Source organism: Cladophialophora psammophila (assembly GCF_000585535.1).
Source record: "Cladophialophora psammophila CBS 110553 chromosome Unknown aczJe-supercont1.13, whole genome shotgun sequence".
NCBI classification, from domain to species: domain Eukaryota; kingdom Fungi; phylum Ascomycota; class Eurotiomycetes; order Chaetothyriales; family Herpotrichiellaceae; genus Cladophialophora; species Cladophialophora psammophila.
Genome location: NW_006912934.1, coordinates 88,126 through 106,137, shown reverse-complemented (window position 1 = coordinate 106,137; position 18,012 = coordinate 88,126). Strand labels below are relative to the sequence as shown.

The window sequence follows — 18,012 nt, the reverse complement described above, 5'->3', positions numbered from 1 at the left end:
CGGGAGGCAAGGAGTGGAGGGAGAGATCGGGGCTTTTTGAGGCTGAGGCATGGCTACCGGTATTGCGCCAAAGACCAGGGGCCGATGGAAAAAAGGCGAAGTTACTCGCGAGGTACAGGTAGTTGAGTGCCGAGTACCGTTTGTTCTTCGCAGGATAGCAGAGCCGCCAGCAGGGTCTTAAGACTCGTGGATAGGAGGTGCTGGTGTGTAAGTACCTACCTAGGCCACACTCGAAGACATGAGACGTGGGTCAAAAGTTGATCGAAGAGAGGTCCAGGTACGAAGCACTACTAGGAAGTTGTCAGGGCTGGTCTGTCGATTGACAGCTGCTTAGAACTGATGGGGATGGATGAAGGGATGCGCCACAAGCCCAAAGACGCGCGGGTTCCTGCTCGTTGATTAATATTGACGTGGTCAAACATGGTTTGAAGGGAGAGGGGAGAAGAGAGAACGAGGCGCAGCTCAAGGACCAGAGCAAGAAAGCATGGAAAGATGGAGTCTTCTCAAGCTTGTCTTGACATTGGAGGTGGACTCATTGACGCGTCTCCTCGGTCCACTGCCCAGGGCGATAAACTACTTGTTTCAGGGCTCAGAGGATCTCTCAGACACGAAGGGCTTTCCACCATCAGACTTTCTGACCTGAACCACCGACTTACTTCCCACCACCACTACTACTTACTACCACCACCACCACCACCACCACCAAAGTTACCTTACCACGCCCGCGCTCCCGTGGAACCACCACCGCCTCCAGCCGCCCTTCCTGCCCCTGGCGAACTGGCACAACCTGGCATCTTGATCTGCGACAATCTTAACGATTGCATGACATTTTTTTTCCCACCGCATAATAATACGCACCTTTTTCCGACTTCCCCCCATTGATTAATATTTCCCAAAAGGTCCGAAAAGAAAACACCCTCGCCGTACCTCACCGTTCTGCTATAAGCACCGCCGCCCACCACCGCATCCGCAAATCCGCCTCTTCGTCTTCCTGCGCCATTCCTTGCTTGCCTCAGGAGTTGTGTCGCTTGCCTTTCCTTTCATCCTGGGACACAAAACAACCCAGTCTCTCGTTTAGTTTTGACTCCCAGCACAGAACCTCACCAATCCTTCCCAAACGGCTAGAGCCCCTCCCTCATTCGTGGCCTTTCGCATCCCCAGCCCGCTCGGAGTCCGGTCATCTGGGTCCTGTTTATGAACCTTGCGGCTGTGAGAAAAGTCCCACAGACAATTCCTAGATGTACGGAATTACAGTCACGGCGCATTGAATACCGTTCCTTCCTGATTAGAAATAAAGAAGAATACACTCTTCTCCCTGTCTCTAACGGCCGCATTTTCGTCCGGGGGAACGGGTCCCCTTGTGTCACGATACTTGGATTGAAACGAGGCTGAAAAGAGTGGGACGCGGAGAGAGAGAGAGAGAGAGAGAGAGAGCCCGGCCGAGTAGCAAAGATGGGGGACGCTGCCGACGGCAACAATGCCCCGCACATGGTGTTCAACATGCTCGAAGACAAATACATTGGCCTCGTCCTGGCCATCATCTCCACCCTCGCCATCGGAACCAGCTTCGTCATCACCAAGAAGGGACTCAACGACGCCGCGGACAAACATGGCTTTGAGGGAGAAGGCTTCGCATATATGAAAACCCCGCTGTGGTGGGCAGGGATAGGGTCCTTGGTGGTCGGCGAAATCGCCAACTTCGCCGCATACGCTTTCGCGCCCGCCATTCTCGTCACCCCGCTGGGCGCGCTCAGTGTCCTCATTGGAGCCGTGCTTGGCGCCTATTTCCTCGGAGAGGAGTTGGGAGTGTTGGGCAAGCTGGGATGTGCGATCTGTCTGCTGGGAAGTGTCATCATTGTGCTTCATGCGCCCCCGGACAAGGAGATTGAGACGGTTGATCAGATTCTGGGGTATGCGATTAAACCAGGTATGGACGATATGCGACTCGGGTTGGCGCACAAAACGTGAAAGGGACCTGGCTAATTTCTCTCTTTCTCGCAGCGTTCATAATCTATTGTCTCGCAGCGATTGTCTTCTCGACTGTTATGATCTACAAAGTCGCCCCAGTGTACGGCAAGAAGAATCCCCTGATCTACATCTCGATTTGTTCGACCGTCGGTTCGGTATCTGTCATGTCGGTCAAGGCCTTTGGAATTGCGGTCAAGCTGACTTTTGCGGGCAACAACCAATTCACCCACCCTTCGACATACGTCTTTATGATTGTCACCATCGTCTGCATTCTCACACAGATGAATTATTTCAACAAGGCGCTCAGTCAGTTTTCGACCTCGATCGTCAATCCTTTGTATTATGTGACATTTACGACGGCCACGTTGTGCGCATCGTTTATTCTGTTCCAAGGATTTAACACGACGGATGCCGTCAATACGATCTCTCTCCTCTGTGGGTTTTTGGTCATCTTTTCGGGCGTGTACCTGCTCAACCTGTCGAGAGGAGATCCGGACGGTCATCGACTACTCAATGGGAAAATCGCAGATGAAGATGGGATCCCGACGGACCCTCTCGCCGGCCTGCAAACACGAAGAAGCATGCAAGCAAGAAGAAGTCTGGATCCGCATCGACGGAGTAGCAGCCTGACATTCAGTCCGGGTGGGATCTTATCGGGCGGCAGTCGCCACGCAAGCGCGGAAAGCGCGGGACTGATGCAAAACTATGATGTCGAGCACGGAGGCTTTGGACTATCAGATCTGGTGGAAGATCCGGAGGAGCTGGAGGGCACGTCGAATCGAAATCGAAGTCCTGGGGAAAGAGGAGAGCAAGTGACGAGGATACATGATAGGCCACATCCGAAGAGCTTAAATCGATGACATTGAGCGAAGGCCTTGGGAGGTTCTTGATTGTGCAGTCTCGATTAGACTTGGACAAGAGAGTTGTGATTGTAACGATATCCATGCATAGGTAACGGTTCATTAGCGACGAAACAAGCCCAGCATTTGACAGGATAAAGGGTATGACCAAGGAAAGGAAGGACAGGAAAGGAAACGAAGGGGTGGATTGATTCAGGCACTGGCTGGTTCTCAGGCCCCAGGGGGGGCCTTTCTACTGTTACTGTATACTGTTAGCATGAAGCAGCAGCAAAGGAATTCAAGCAGAATTTTTATCCTTTCTTTTTGTGCCCTCTCTTTCCCCCCTCCTTGACAGACTGGAGGGTAGCATGAGAGGATGCCGATGAGAATAAAGAAATGAGGAGAGAAAGAAAGAAGAACGGATGGCACCAATGGAAGGCTCCGTCGGTGGCGGACAAGAACAAGAGCACGTGCGCAGGCCACATGCGAGCAACTTTCTCTCGAGGTCACTTTTCACTTTTCCACTTGCACTGGGCATCCACCATCCACACATTCCACCAGGCCACCACATTCTCCTTCACATAATATCCTCGTCCCCTATCCCATGGCTGAAAGGAGCTAACACTCGTCTCACACACAATCAGCCCGGACTGTGCTAGCAGAGCATTCCGCCTCACAATCCGCCTCACAATGGCGCCCTCATACCCATCTCCAAGTCTAAAGGCTACGACGGCGTCGCCACGCACAGGGCCACAAAAAGGTACGGCCACCACTCACCACCACTCTGTACTCTCACTGCATCGCCCATGACAAACAGAAAATCCCTGACATTTGGTGTGTCGATGTTTGCATCTCATGGAAACCCCCTCTCAAAGGCCAGATCGAGGCGTGCTTTGCGTTGCCATCGTGCCCACATTTATCATTTCTTTTGCTGCATGATTTCATGTTCGTGCCACCGCTCATCCATGCTTCTTACTGGCGCAGCGCTGTGTCCCTGATACGAGGAGCCATGCACGTGCGTTATTGCCCATTTCCTTTCGCTCGACCACACCGAGGCGATCTGTCACGCGACACCCGCGCACACGACAGTGGGATGTTGTGGGAAGCTGTGGGAATAAGCAGTGCTCATTGAACAATCGAGCTCCAGGGGCGATGTGACGGTCCATGCCATTGTGTTTGCTTTTTTTTCCTTTGCTTCCCCGGCCTGTTTGATTTCTGTCGAGAGATGGAGAACGTGCCCAGAGTGGATGCATGCGTCCAAGTCAGGCTTCTAACGCATCCCTAGGTGTGACCATCTTCGACGAGCCAGAACATATCCCCGAGCCTAATATCAAGGTCTTCGCGGATGGCCAGGATGACGGTGTCGGCTCCTCCCCCACGCTCGTTGCCTCGCACAGCCCCAAACTTCACCGCGCCAGTATTTCAGGAAAGAAGATGACCGGCCGACCCGCCCTGCATCATTCAAATTCAAATTCAAATTCATCTCACATCTCCTCTGCTGGCGCTCCCCTTAACAAACCTATGTCGTACCTCAGCCTCGACGACAATAACCCCCCTGACTCATCGTGGTCAGGGGGTCCAGGCACCACAACTCCTGGAACGACGGCAGAGAGTAAAACTCCTGATCTCCGCAATATCCTTGCCCAGGTAGCCGACTGGCTTCAAGATGAGAAGGCCAAACGACAGAAGCAGAGGCACCATCGGCATCACCCTCATCGCAGCAAGCAGCCGAGGACCCCCGACGATCAGACCGACGACCCCAAACCAAACGATGCCCTGCTTGACAACGAACAAGATATGTCGCTTGAAAGGCTCGAAAACATCCTGCAGAATTTCTCTTTCAACAATAACTCGAAGCTTCTACACAAGTCTTCGAGCTCGCTCCTGAGAAGAGGATCCTTAGGCAAGAGATACAAGCAGCCCCGCTCCATGCCGGCTTCATCAGACACAGAGTTCTTCGGCGACGATATATTAGTCCCAAACGTCGAGGCGAAGCTGGACAACTCCAAAACCATGGCTTTTGCTGGCGGATCGGCAGATGTGGATACCAGCGATAGTGCGAGGAGGCAGGATTATGATCACTGGGTGACCTTCAAGAAGGACATTGTCCGGTTGACGCACACGCTTAAACTGAAGGGCTGGCGCCGCATCCCTATCGATCGCGCTGCCGATATCGACGTTGCCCGTCTGAGCGGCGCCCTTACCAACGCTGTCTACGTCGTCCATCCTCCCAAAAATATGTCCGAATACGACGCCCACAATCCTTCTGACCCATCTGCGCCGCCCGTCCCCATTTCTCGGCGTCGTCCTACTTCTCTTCTCCTGCGCATTTACGGTCCGCAAGTTGAACATCTCATCGATCGAGAGGCCGAATTGGGCATTCTTCGCCGCCTGGCTCGGAAAAGCATCGGACCTCGTCTCCTGGGATCCTTCGAGAACGGGCGTTTCGAAGAATTTCTCCATGCCAAGACCCTCACGGCGGAGGATCTGCGTATTCCTGAGACATCTAAACAGATCGCGAAACGAATGCGCGAGCTTCATGAAGGGATCGAACTGCTCGAATCTGAACTTGACGCCGGTCCGGCGGTTTTTGTGAACTGGGACAAATGGGTCGATCGGTGCGAGAAGGTGATTACTTGGCTTGATAATCAGGTTCATCAGGCCGAGAGGGAGCTCACGGACGGCACGACAAGGCGCAAGTCAACAGTCAATGCCCGCTACGTCCGCCGCGGGTTGATCTGCGGCGTCGAATGGCCTGTCTTCCGCAGGGCCTATGACGCATATCGGAAACGCCTGATCGCAGACAGTGGTGGCCGCGAAGGAATCCGCAAGCTGCTCGTCTTCGCACACAATGACACCCAGTACGGGAACCTCATGCGCCTCCAACCCTCCGGCACCTCGCCCCTCCTCCAACCGTCGAATCAGCACAAGCAGCTCGTCGTCATCGACTTCGAGTATGCAGCGCAGAACACCGTAGGGTTAGAGTTCGCAAACCATTTCACCGAGTGGTGTTACAACTATCACAACCCCCCCGACAAGAACTTTCAATGTGACACGCGACGGTATCCGGATGAGCGGGAGCAATACAGATTCGTGAGGAGTTATGTCATGCATAGACCGCAGTTCAACCCCGCGGCGAGTGCGACACCCAAGATGGAAGGTCGGGAGAAGACCAATATCAGTGATTTCATGCTGGATGCGCGTACCCCTGGAGGCGGGACCCCCAATCCCTGGGGGGGAAGCGGAGGATTGGACGGAGGAGTTGAGGCCAATTACGACAGAGAGGAGAGCGAAAGAGAAAAGGCCCAGGAGGAGGAAATCCAAAGGTTGTTGCAGCAAACGAGGGTGTGGAGGATGGCAAATTCGGCGCAGTGGGTCGCGTGGGGAATTGTGCAGGCCAAGGTACCAGAGCTGGATGCATTGGAGGAAAAGGCAAAAGAAGACAAGATGGCGGAGAAGACGAAGAGCAAACGGAGAAAGAGCGTGACAGAGATGGTGTCTGCGGGAGAAAAGAAGATCGTCGACAAGGTGAAAAGCTTGGTGGGCAAGGATGGCGTCGGAAAATATCATCAAGATGACCATTCGAATCCAATGTCGGACCCCCTGACTGGAGAGGAGAAACGAATGCAGGTGGAGAGTCACTGGGACCGACCCGAAGGGAGAGCACAAGAGGAAGCACACCACGAAGGCAATGGAGACATTGCGGTGAGCCACCGACCGGACGCCAGTAACAACAATTTCAGTCCCTGTGACACCATCCATGAGCACGCCGAAACACATAGCAATCTTGAACCGGCGATCACAACTAACGGTGACAGGGAACGTTCTCGCTCACAACTTCCGGCTCGACCTCAGATCGACTCCGACCATAACGCCGACACAGAGATGACACAAGTCGAGGGACAGCCTCGCCCAGATAGCCGCCCGAGCTCTCCCTCCGACCACGGTGACGAACCCGAGGACGAATTCGACTACCTCGCCTACGCACAGGAACGGGCCATGTTTTTCTGGGGCGACTGCCTTCAAATGGGCTTGGTCGAGGAGGATGAGTTACCCGTGGACCTCAAGCGGAGGGTCAAGCTTGTGTCGTATTGACGCTTGCTGGCTGTTTGCACTTTGGCGTTGTCGATATATTCGATGCCCGACTGGTTGTGGCGTTAGTGAGTGGTCTGAGCACGGTGTGTGGCTTGAGCCAGCCTGAGCAGCAAGGGTTGAGAGGCAAGCCATGAAAGGATCCTTGGTTGCTCCAGGTTATGAGGTGTGCAATACGCATCACGCCATGTGAGATATGAGTGGGATATGGAATTTGGCAGCCGAGACGGATGGAGTTGAGGTTTTCAGACAGGCAGGCCTTAATTTTATGATCGGACCGGTCCCGCGCCATGGGACGGACTCCTGGGTCGGGAGCTGGAGCAGGAGCTGGACAGTCATCAGCTAAAGGACTCACAGGTGATTATGACGACGAGTACGAATGCCATTGAATGGAAGAAACAGAGTACGGCGTACGGAGTGCGGGAGTGCATGATAATTCGGTGATGTAGATCGAGATACCAATTCCTAGTCCCATCCAACCTTGTCCCGTCTTCTTCAGGGCCAGAGGTCGAGATTAGTCAAAATTATATTATCGTCAATCGAGACTTTTTCCACCCGCCGACAGTCATCGTAACCTGAGGGTTAAACTGTATAAACCCAACTCGATGGTATACCATTTCGTGCCCCGTGCTGGAGTGAAGGGAGAGTGCTAGTCCAAATCCTCCGCTGTATCGTTCCGGTGGCAGTCCCAAGTCCGCGTCCTCGACTATTCCAGGGTCCAGCCAGAGACAGTGTAGGACCGAGTACCTGGAAGAATATGCGTGGTCATCAAAGTAAACATCGCCAAGTTTGTTGCCTTTTGGATCTTCGAGCTGCCGGCCGCCACCGCCTTGACCCCGTGTGGGAGCCCGCACAGAGGCACCGAAGAAGAGTCGGCCCTCCATCGTTACCCTGCCTGATTCCACGATGCCAAAGGGATTTGTCCCCCTCACCTTGACTTCAGCACCCAGAATCACGGCCTCGTCTCCTTCAATTGGTGATGGCATAGAGGTCTCAAAGGAGCTCCGATCGAACGGCCGCGTCGGAAACCATACAGGAGCGTTGACCGTGGCCCATGGCCATGTTGGTGCGTTGGGTACGCAAGGTTGTTCTTCCACAGGCCAGCCAGATACTGGTCTCCCGTCTCCCGTTGCCGTCTTGCGGCGAGTCCGGATATGGCAGGCAGCCGGTCCGTCGGCACCGTGATTTCTCTCGACGTAAATTCCTCGACGAGTTTCTCCCACATGTGGTGGTAAAGACCAGGTGGTTGCTCGACAACCTTCCGATTGAGAGCAACAGTTTCGCATGCGCTCTGTTCAGGGGGTCCGTGGTAATGGAGAGGCCACCAAGCCAAGCGCTTGTTGGGACGCAACAGGACTCCGTCATTATGGACAGTCGAGTCCGAAAGGGGACGAGACATAGTGGAAAACTCCTCTTCAGAGCATTGCATCTGTTTACAGATCCAGCCAGATTGATGGGTAGTTAAAACAAGAGCCCGGCGAGAGAGTTCATACTCTTGCATACACCATCCGCGCCGTCTTGTAGGCTGACTCTTCTGAAGGGACTCTTCGCCCTCCATGGCATTCGTCCCGGCTGTCCAATTCGGCAAGACGGGATGGAATCTGACGGCAGCAGTCCGGCTTCTGTCTTCCGTTGATAAGTTCAAAACGGCGGGGCTGACTAGGGACATATCCCTCTCAGCAAAGAGGGGTTTCGACGGATCTGGTGAGGGTGATATTATAGTGCAGAGAGCGTTGGCGTAGATATCGGCCATAGACGAGGCTTCTTTTTCCCAATCGTCTGGAGAGTCCTGAAGGATACAGAGGCAGTCGATCCAGATATATCTCTCATTCAGCCCTCTGGTAAGTTGAATGACGTCCTGAAAGCTCCGAGGGAGCCGGGCTAGATGAATTCCGGCCTTGAAACTGTCAATATTTCCAGTCGACAATGTCCACGGAGATTCCTTGGTCGTCGATCCCCAACAGTAACTCAGCGCGAAGTATCTAGATCTTTGTTCTCGACACTGCTCGCCACAAACGATTCGTGGCTCCTGAGAACCGTCGTGAGGCCCGACGTCGACGAGTCGAGTAGGTGGGTCTCCAACACTATTCTCACCGCAGCCTTGATGCTCATTCAGGCATTTATCGAGCCATGACCTGATGATACTGAGACTTTCGGTGCTTGGTATGGCGGACAGGGCGGGTGTGCGACCTACAACTGTTAGCCTATTTACTAGAGAGCATTCGTGGCGTGGTACTTACCACTTGTCCGGAGTCCGGTTTCACAGTCATACTCCAGGAAGTAATGATTCATTCCTGAGGCAAGAACAATTCTATCCACCGAGTTATCCCATTCAATCCAATAGCCGTCCCCATCGTAGCGAGGATTGAGATCCGGTGGGCCAAAGAACGTAGGACAAAACTGAGATATCATTTGTTGCAACAGTAACCGGCAAGAATGGCAACCTTTTTCTGCAGACACGGTGAAATCCAACAACCTGGGGTGCAATTTATATTGGATGCGATCATCGCCTAGGAAAAGGTCCAATGGGATACGGGAGCATTTGGCACAGATCATTTTGGCGGCTCGACGGGGTCCCTTCTGAGCCCTGTGATATACCTATCTATCGGAAAGTCTCAAATCCGGGTCCCAGGGGAGAATCCAATATTTATGGTATCTTGGGTATGAGATGGCCATCATCCGGCGGCACCCATGGGAGCAAGACGCATGCTGCATGGATGTCTCATGGGCGATCTCACCGGTTAGAATATAGACCAATGGTCGTTAACCTTTGCTTTGTGTGTAAGTACAATACGCACCGTGCCCAGTTGAATCAGCTTCATTCTTTCCCTGGTATCGCCCTGTTACTCAGGGAGCGCTCAGCGACGTCACTAATAGACTCCGTTCAAACTTAGGTCAAAGCGGCCGTCGCTCATCCTCTTAAGAACAAACCGTATGTGTCGATTAGGTGTTTTTGTCGCGAGTGATCTAGGTAGGTAACTCTCGCTCATAGTTTGATCTTCACACCACTCTTGTCCAATCCCAATGCTACCCCGGTAACCAGAACCGCATAACCCATCAACAACCCCATCGCGCTCAGTGGACGCATATCCAACGTATTGAAACTCAAGTTGACCAGGCCCGTCAGAAGATTCGCGACCAAAAAGATGACGAGCCCGTTCTTATTAAACACCGCCAGAATTCGGCTGGTCGCGGAGCGAACTCTGTCCTTGTCTTCCGCTTGGTATGAGAAGCTCGGCCCGCAATCTTCCACCAGACCAAAGAGGAACATTTGGGCGTTGTTGAACGCGACAACCCACAGCATGTAGGGGAGGTTGGCAAGGCGGCGCGATACTGTAAGATTGAATGTGTACAGGCTCGTCGTTAACCAATATAGGAAAACGTAGATAAGGGATTTGATGAGGAGGCCATTGAGGACCGATCGTCTCTCGCGACGCGTGAGTTCCCTCGGACTCGACTGTTTCGAAATTTTTGGGACCGGCTCGTTGAATTGGACGGCAAGCATCCCCGTTCCGCGCCCTGCGAGGAAGATCGCCAGGTATCCCGCGAAAGAGAACACTCCTTCTCGGTTTTTGGACAAAAGGTCGGGTCCGCGAGGAGAGATCAAGATGTAGGACAGAAGGTCGGTATTGTTGAGAATGAGCTCGTAGACGACGGCCAAGGTGAGAGCGAAGGTCTCGTAAGACTTGAACATCCTGCGGGTAACACTGTCGGAAATCTCAACAAAAGGGGGTAATAACGCCAGCGTGAAGAAGAAATTCCAGTGGACTCCATACTCAGTGACGTGCTCGGCGTAGTCGAGTCCTTTGACGCTGTAGAGGCGAATGAAGCCGAGGATGAACAAAGGGACCGAATGTCGAAGGGCTTGAATGAAACGGCTGACGAATTTTGTATTCGGTGACGGTAATGCTTGAACCCCGGTACGGGCGCGGACCACGGCTCGAGCAGAGACCACGCCGGCCGAAAACACGAAAGAGCCCACACCCAAGTCCATGAGCGAGGTGCCCCATATCTCGACTTTGGCGTAGCGGCGGGGAAAGATGGGAAAGTCAACAGCTAGGATGGCTAGGCAGGTCACAATGAGCATTGACCCGCGGTAATGGGTCAGGAATGGTCGGATTGGGAGGATCGGAGGCGCATTGGAAGTGCTAGCAGCGGCGCCATTGACAGAGCGAGGATTCACCTTTGCTGGGGCATCCGAGGCGGAGGTGGTGGACTGTCTGCCGGTCTTGAGGAATGTGAGGACGGCCCCCGGAGTGATGAGAAAGATACTCAAGACCAGGGGAGTGGATGAGTACAGAGTAATGGCGAACAAAATGGCGCAGACATTGAGCAGGAAGTCGGCCAGCAACGCGACAGGAGTGTATGGCGTGAAGAAAGAGTGTCTCCTCTGCAGAGCAGTCCAGAGAAATACTGCGGCCTGCGAATCAATCAGCGAAGGTCCATGAGCACACGACCAGCAGATGGCTGTATGGGCTGGAAAGCGTACTGCAGCAACAAGCGTGACCACGTTGATCTCTGTCAAGGAACTTCCATAGAGGTTGGACACGAATGCCTCCTTACGAGCCTTGTAAGAGGCTGCTGAAGCTGCGGCCATGGCGAGGGACTGGAGTTTATATCATTTTGGACGTAGGGAGAGCCTTATAAGCGAAGTGGTTTAGCATTCATCAGGGGGGGAATTCGATATGTGAAATGGATGGTGACAGGTGGCAGCACACGTGGTGAAATGACAGACGAAGCCTGGCAATTCATTTCAAATGACACCGGTTTCGACCAGGCAAAAAGGGCGGCCTCTACAAATATCGTTGTAGCATGTGGGTGAAACCGTTCATATACCTGCAATTTTCGATATAGCTCTAGCCCTCCTTCATACAAATTGTGAATCGGCATACAGGCTCTCCTTGCTTATGTCCAGCAGAGTGAGGTACTGCTGCCCTACTGCCCACCGAGATGCCATTGTCTCCAAGACCTTCCTTAGAATATGGTATGCATCTCCCATTTCCCTCAGTCCTGTCTCATGGGCAAGCCATGCGTAAATGCTCGCTCCAAAATAAATACAGTCCCCCACCAAAGGACTCACCGCTGCAGGGTTCGATGTCATGCCCACATGGAGGAGTTGGCTGAACCGGAAGACATCTGCCGCAACCGACTTCATGCCTGCGATGGCAATGGTCTGCATCTCAGTCTCTTCCACGGTTCGGTGGCCACCGTTAGATTCTGTACAAGCAAACGGATCGCAAAGGTGCATGAGACTGCTATAACAGATGGCCAGGGGCGTTCCATACCGCTCTGGCGATCGATGCACGTCGTTAGGAAGTAAATTAGCCAATGCCTGGAGTGTTCGATGTAGCTGGATCGCTTCGGAAAATCGCATGGGTGCATCAAGCAGTCTGTCATTCAGAAGACGGACGAGCCTACCTAGGAGGTGCGTCGCTTGACACGTTCTTGTAAACGCTCCAGCTTTAACGTTCGTAGGCGAGGAGACGTAGAGTGGTTCACTCGTCGTTATCTGTCCCTCGTCCCAGAGGTCATCGTCGGCCGGCAGAGTATCGTAGAGGACAGGGTCGTCGGTAGCCAACGGGTGACCAGAGGAACCGAGATTGACATATCTCAACCAAAGGTAAGCGCCTGATCCTCATGGGAATACCGTTGTACATACCTATCCAAAAGCATTGTTGCCCACCAAGTTCGCTTCATTTCCTCCAGCTCCCCCCAAGCTCCCGTTCTTTTCTTGAGCATTTGAGGAGCATGGCGCCGGTCGTTGAGACCCAGCGCGTGTCCGATTCTAGCGCAGTGTCCAGTACTCAGATACGCTGCCGGATAGATTGCGTGGCCTATCTCGTATGCGGCGACCAAGATATTCGCTTGCAGCAACTGGAGGGACATCAATCCGCTCGATTCGACCATGTTGGCGTAGCCCTTGCTAAGATTGTACAACGGTGAGCGGATACTTTGAGGACCACTTTGAGGTACCTGGATGACGAGCTTCATGGACAAGAGCAGGAGTGCTAGGTCGAGAGTAAGTTCCATTGTGGGATTGGACAGTGTCAACTGCATGCGCTTCTTGGAGACGAATGGGAGCCAGGTATGGATGTTTGCGAAGTATCGGTCGACAATTTCCTGAATGTCCAGGATCGACACTCCCACTGTCGCTGCGACTTCTGGCGGGACAGCGATGTTGGGTCTGGGAATAGTCAGCTGCGCTTCCACAAAGACTTCGGCGTCCAGGAAAAAGGCAGCAGGGAAAGTGGCATTGCTGTCGGTGGCAAAGGCAGCCTCGCCGCCACCGATGCCAGGACTCGCGCTGAAAGAGCGCATCGGTCCATGCCCCCCTTCAGACCGTCGACCTTCGAGGCGGGCTTCCAAGTCGGCTATCTTCTGTCGCATTGCGGCGAAGTCTTCAGAGGTAGGGATGGGGGCGGTCTCCGAGTAATCACAAGGGCGGGACATGCGGATGCACAACGAGCAGCTCGGGAGCAATTTGTCGCATTTTCTCTTTTGTTTTCGACAGGATACGCAGGCTTGAGGGGCTTTATCAGGTTGATCTGCTGCTTCGGCCTCCATAGCGGCGCCGGGCTCTTGCAAGAATCCAGCACAATGAAAAGAAAGCTGGATGTTGAGATCGTTGGCGGTCATGCGGCCGAATGCAAAGCCGTCATCCTGGACGTCGTTTATGGATTGCTTGAGCAGGCCGCAATACCCTCTGTGGCGTATAGTTCGATGTCACCGGGAATATTACTCGCAATACTCGTACATCAGGACGGACGAGATGCGCTCTTTATGTAAGAGCCAAGACGGTCAAATTAGGAAGGAATTCCCAAAATGCCATTGACTATTTTCCGTGCCAGGGAGTTACCTCCGTCAAGCAGCATCTAGATCAGTCGCCAGACTCAAGATCGACCTGACAATCTTCGGTAGTGGCGACAGCGCCTAAAGTACAGCTTTGATAGTCCCCGATATATACACGAAGGTGAAAAATCCCCGCTATGATGTGTACTTCTTTTGCAGGGCCTTGGCTATCGTGGTGAGCTGGATGTTGCTCGTGCCCTCGTAGATGGCCCCAATCTTGCTATCCCTGAACATCTTCTCAGCGATGCCCTCGCGCACGAAACCCATGCCGCCCATCCATTCAACTGCCAATCCGCTGACTCTCCCTGCGACCTGGCTGGCATACAGCTTCGCCATAGCGGCATCGGTAACGAAATCCTCGCCCGCCTCCTTCTTCCGGGCTGCGTTGTAGACCAGGGCGCGGGCCGCACAGATCTCCGTGTAGGCTTGGGCAAGTTGATGTTGCATGCCCTGGAACTCACCGACTAGCTTTCCGAACTGCTTCCGATCGTTCCAAACGTATTTGGCGGCATTTTCCCACGCCCCAAGAGCCAATCCCGTCATCTGAGCGCCGATGCCTATCCGTCCTTCGTTCAGCAGACCGATTGCATACTTGTAGCCCTGACCTTCTTGGCCGAGGAGATTCTCTTTGGGGATTTCGACATCGTCAAAGTTGATGACGCAGGTGCTTGAAGCCCGGATGCCGAGCTTCTTTTCCTTCTTGGCTATGCTAAAGCCTTTCATGTCCTTGGTGACGACGAATGCCGAAATGCCCTTATAACCCGCTTCGGGATTAAGATTGGCGAAAACAAGGAAGAAGTCGGCTTCCATTGAGTTCGTGATCCACATCTTGGAGCCATTGATCTAGTCCTTGTGAGCGAACCCGCGGATGGAAACATCACCACGACCGTCGGTACGGATGGGTGCACATACCTTGTAGCCGCTTGATGTCTTCTCTGCCTTGGTCTTTAATGCAAAGGCGTCGGAGCCTGATGCAGGTTCAGACAAGCAGAATGAGCCGACAGTGTTGGTGGCCAGCTTCGGAAGCCACTCCTTCTTGAATGCTTCGCTACCGTACTTGAGGATGGCGGTCACCACCAATGTATTGTGCACATCGCACAAGACTGAGACGGAAGGGTCTACCCTGGCGATCTCCTCAATCCCCACGATTGCAGACGTGAAATTCATCCCAGCCCCCCCATACTCTTCGGGGATCTCGAAGGCCATGAGGCCTTGCTCGAACATCTGTTCGACGACGGCTGGGTCCATCGCTTCTTTCTCGTCCATATCTCGCACCTTAGGTGCGACCTCTTCACTGGCCCATCTGGAGACAGACTCTGCAAGCATTCTCTCGGTCTCCGAGAAGTGAGTGATGGGTGTCGGAGCTAGGGAACTGGTGTCGACGTCATCGTCTGCATAGCGCCGTCTCGAGGTAGTAGCGAAGGTTCGCTTGCTAATGTCAATTTAGCAGGAGGCCGGTCAAATAGAGAGGAAGGGGCATACGGTAGGAATTTCCGTCGAGGAAGCGACCTCGACGCCGCAGTAAGAGGAGCTATGTATGAGGTGGCTTTGGCGAGGGGTCGTAGCGTTCTCGGTAGGGTCGCCATGTTGTCTGCTGGGAGAAGGTGAGAATGAGCTAGAAAGTCAGGCTCAGGACCGGGACTGATATGTATGTCCAAGTAGAGCTCTCGAGGACTCCAAAGGGAAAGTCTCGGTCAACAAAAATGCAAAACAATGCGTTGCTGTCCTGCGCAGTTGGGTTTTGAAGCGATTCCTCGGTGCTCGGCTCACCATCAGTTCGCCGGACAGGCCGGGCCAGAGGCGGATATCAAAGGATCGGCGACTTCTCGGATCCTATTTACTGACCCCCAGTGCCATTTAATACGCGAATGCTCTTCTGGAGGTCCCCGCTATTTGTGCTGATTTTGCTGTTTATAGGTGGTTCAAGAAAAGCATGTGCGAGCTCTGCGGTGCCCAAAGATCTGGTACATTACGAGTACGGAGTAGCATGTTCTGACCTCGACTCAGCCCAACTGGTCTCACTAGTTATGATCTGCATCCCCCTCAGCCTCCTCGCAGCAAATAGTCGACAAAAGTCGAGAACGTCCAGCTACTCGAGGCGTCTGTGGCTGATGCACTCTGTGGCTTGAGGACTGCCGTGGCGCAGCAGACTCTGACGTTGCTCGCTGCAGGATTCACTCAACCAGCTGCAAGTTGCGACCCTTTGCCGCCCACTTTTGACGCTGTCATCCATTCAACTGGCGACAAACCATGATGCCCAGCATTCAAGTCCAAGTCATGGATATATTAAGAATCTGCGATAGCCGCCCAAGATTGCGACCCTAAGGTTTGTTTCTTTATTTCATCTTCCAGCGTTCCCTCTCTGTGTGGAAAAAAACAAACAAACAATTGTTACCCCTCCCTATTCTCTAACCCTCCAGCACTATCGGAACTTACTTTGCATTGGTCATCATGTCTGCTGGTCACTCTGAGCCGCAGGTGCTCTATAGTGTCAACAACATCTCTGCATTTGCCGTCCAGAATGGAGAGGAACATCTGATCACAACATCAGGCCCTCAGACTTTGTCACTATTGATGGTGCCCACTGCATCTCCATTCGCCGACTTGTCAACCACAGAACCGACCAGCGCGGTGCCTGAAGAAGACTTCTACCTCCACCTCCACCTACCTCCAGAGCTAGATCTGCCTCTGCCTGCGACCACTCAGATCTATCACAAACCTCCCAGCAGTTACCTGATTCCGCGCTGGGACCTGGGACCCGATGCCGGCGCATTCATCCGGCTCCAATTCCCTTCTATAGGCAGCGGGCCGGGAAAGGTGACCCAAGACGAGATAGATACGTTTGAGACCATTCTCGCTCAGTGTACAGCGTTCCTCGAGCGAGTGAAAAGCACACCTCCGGGCTTTGAGCGTTACGACCCTAGCAATTATCGACCTGGAGAGGGCTACATCGGAACGCCGAAGCCTGAAAAAGATCACTCTCAACAACATGGCCAAATTGTGCTTGTCGACGAAGAGAATGGAAGCGTAATTGGCGAGCTGCAAGACAATTACACTGTGGTGGAGGAAGCATCAGTGCGGCCTGGATCGAAGAGTACGTTCTGGGCCTCCTTCTCTCGCTTTCAGCCGATACTGACAAGTTCACTCCAGCCCCTGTCCAGATACAGCTACCTGTCGAAGGGCAGGGTAACCAGATCCGAGTCGATAACGTTTCTGAAGATTATCTTGCCATATCGAAACATCCTGCCTATGCGAAATCAAGAGTGGTGCAGACCTCTGCAACAGCCTCGAGGCTCATTGTGACGAGTTCTACGTACTTGGCCAATAGGCTGTCATCGGGGGCAGATTCATTCCAGAAGAACACCCAGCCTAATCCCAAGCCTATGACATTCTCTCCCGCCACTCACGCGCGCATTCGACAGATCCACACCTTCACGCAGGGCGCTGTCGGTCTCAGTGCGAAGACGGTGGGTCAGTTGGGCAGATATGCGCAGAATTTTGGCGCATCGCTCACGCGAAAGGGGGAGAAGAGCAAAAAAGAAATGGGGAAGGACTACAAACCTGGCATTCTCAACAAATCCATGATTGCTTTCTCTACCATCGCTGATGGCATCGATCAGGCAGGTCGCAACCTATTAGCTTCCAGCTCCGCGGCCGCGACCAATGTCGTGAGCCACAAGTACGGCAAGGAGGCCGGCCTGGTCGCGCAAGGCCTGGCGGGTGGTGTCAAGAATGTGGGCCTTGTTTATATCGACGCGATGGGAGTGTCCCGTCGAGCAGTCATCAAGTCGGTGGCGAAGGGCATGGTGGTCGGTCGGATGCCAAATGGGCAGCAACTCGTGGTTGGCTCAGGTGATGGCGGTGTTGTGCCCGCCGAAGCATATATGCCCGACGAAAAGCAGAACGGTCATTATTCCTCCCCCTATTCGGGCGCGGGCCAGGGAGGTTATGGGGTGGGAAGTTACGGCAATGCGGCCAATGCGCCGCCATCATATCCTTCGGGAGTCGGTGAACCGTTAGGGTCAACGCTGCAGGGACAGAACGTGCGAGAGAAGAGATGAAAGCTGGGGCGATACTTGTATTCAATGTTTCATGAGAAGATTGATGGCAAATGGGCTGGGGCAATTCTTGACGTTCTCGAACACCACTCCGAGGGTGTTTCAAGCTGGATGAAACAGGCCCATGCTCAACTTACAGGCAAATGAGATCATGGCAAGTATGTGCGCGGTCGCGTTCTGCAACCTAACGTTGGTTTTTCTAATTC

General features: G+C 53.4%; 7 protein-coding genes across 7 annotated transcripts; 3 read left to right on the top strand and 4 right to left on the bottom strand.

The window, feature by feature from the left end:
- Positions 1 to 1,452: 1,452 nt before the first annotated feature.
- Positions 1,453 to 2,828, top strand: A1O5_08143 (uncharacterized protein; the record flags this gene model as incomplete). The annotated part of the gene is made up of 2 exons (XM_007748727.1): positions 1,453 to 1,927; positions 2,002 to 2,828. The coding sequence occupies 2 exons, from the start codon at positions 1,453 to 1,455 to the stop codon at positions 2,826 to 2,828; spliced, it is 1,302 nt and encodes a 433-aa protein (XP_007746917.1).
- A 1,230-nt stretch (positions 2,829 to 4,058) lies between these two features.
- Positions 4,059 to 6,902, top strand: A1O5_08142 (choline kinase; the record flags this gene model as incomplete). The annotated part of the gene is made up of 1 exon (XM_007748726.1): positions 4,059 to 6,902. The coding sequence occupies one exon, from the start codon at positions 4,059 to 4,061 to the stop codon at positions 6,900 to 6,902; it is 2,844 nt and encodes a 947-aa protein (XP_007746916.1).
- Positions 6,903 to 7,851: 949 nt separating this feature from the next.
- Positions 7,852 to 9,311, bottom strand: A1O5_08141 (uncharacterized protein; the record flags this gene model as incomplete). Its single annotated transcript, XM_007748725.1, has 2 exons — positions 7,852 to 9,089; positions 9,140 to 9,311. 2 exons carry the CDS (start codon positions 9,309 to 9,311, stop codon positions 7,852 to 7,854), a joined length of 1,410 nt encoding a protein of 469 aa, XP_007746915.1.
- Positions 9,312 to 9,885: 574 nt separating this feature from the next.
- On the bottom strand, positions 9,886 to 11,496 carry A1O5_08140 (phosphatidylinositol glycan, class W; the record flags this gene model as incomplete). Its single annotated transcript, XM_007748724.1, has 2 exons — positions 9,886 to 11,319; positions 11,389 to 11,496. The coding sequence occupies 2 exons, from the start codon at positions 11,494 to 11,496 to the stop codon at positions 9,886 to 9,888; spliced, it is 1,542 nt and encodes a 513-aa protein (XP_007746914.1).
- A 270-nt stretch (positions 11,497 to 11,766) lies between these two features.
- On the bottom strand, positions 11,767 to 13,463 carry A1O5_08139 (uncharacterized protein; the record flags this gene model as incomplete). Its single annotated transcript, XM_007748723.1, has 2 exons — positions 11,767 to 12,508; positions 12,559 to 13,463. 2 exons carry the CDS (start codon positions 13,461 to 13,463, stop codon positions 11,767 to 11,769), a joined length of 1,647 nt encoding a protein of 548 aa, XP_007746913.1.
- Positions 13,464 to 13,883: 420 nt separating this feature from the next.
- A1O5_08138 (acyl-CoA dehydrogenase) lies at positions 13,884 to 15,334 on the bottom strand (the record flags this gene model as incomplete). The annotated part of the gene is made up of 3 exons (XM_007748722.1): positions 13,884 to 14,591; positions 14,661 to 15,180; positions 15,231 to 15,334. The coding sequence occupies 3 exons, from the start codon at positions 15,332 to 15,334 to the stop codon at positions 13,884 to 13,886; spliced, it is 1,332 nt and encodes a 443-aa protein (XP_007746912.1).
- An 865-nt stretch (positions 15,335 to 16,199) lies between these two features.
- Positions 16,200 to 17,809, top strand: A1O5_08137 (uncharacterized protein; the record flags this gene model as incomplete). The annotated part of the gene is made up of 2 exons (XM_007748721.1): positions 16,200 to 16,842; positions 16,899 to 17,809. 2 exons carry the CDS (start codon positions 16,200 to 16,202, stop codon positions 17,807 to 17,809), a joined length of 1,554 nt encoding a protein of 517 aa, XP_007746911.1.
- Between the last annotated feature and the right edge of the window lie 203 nt (positions 17,810 to 18,012).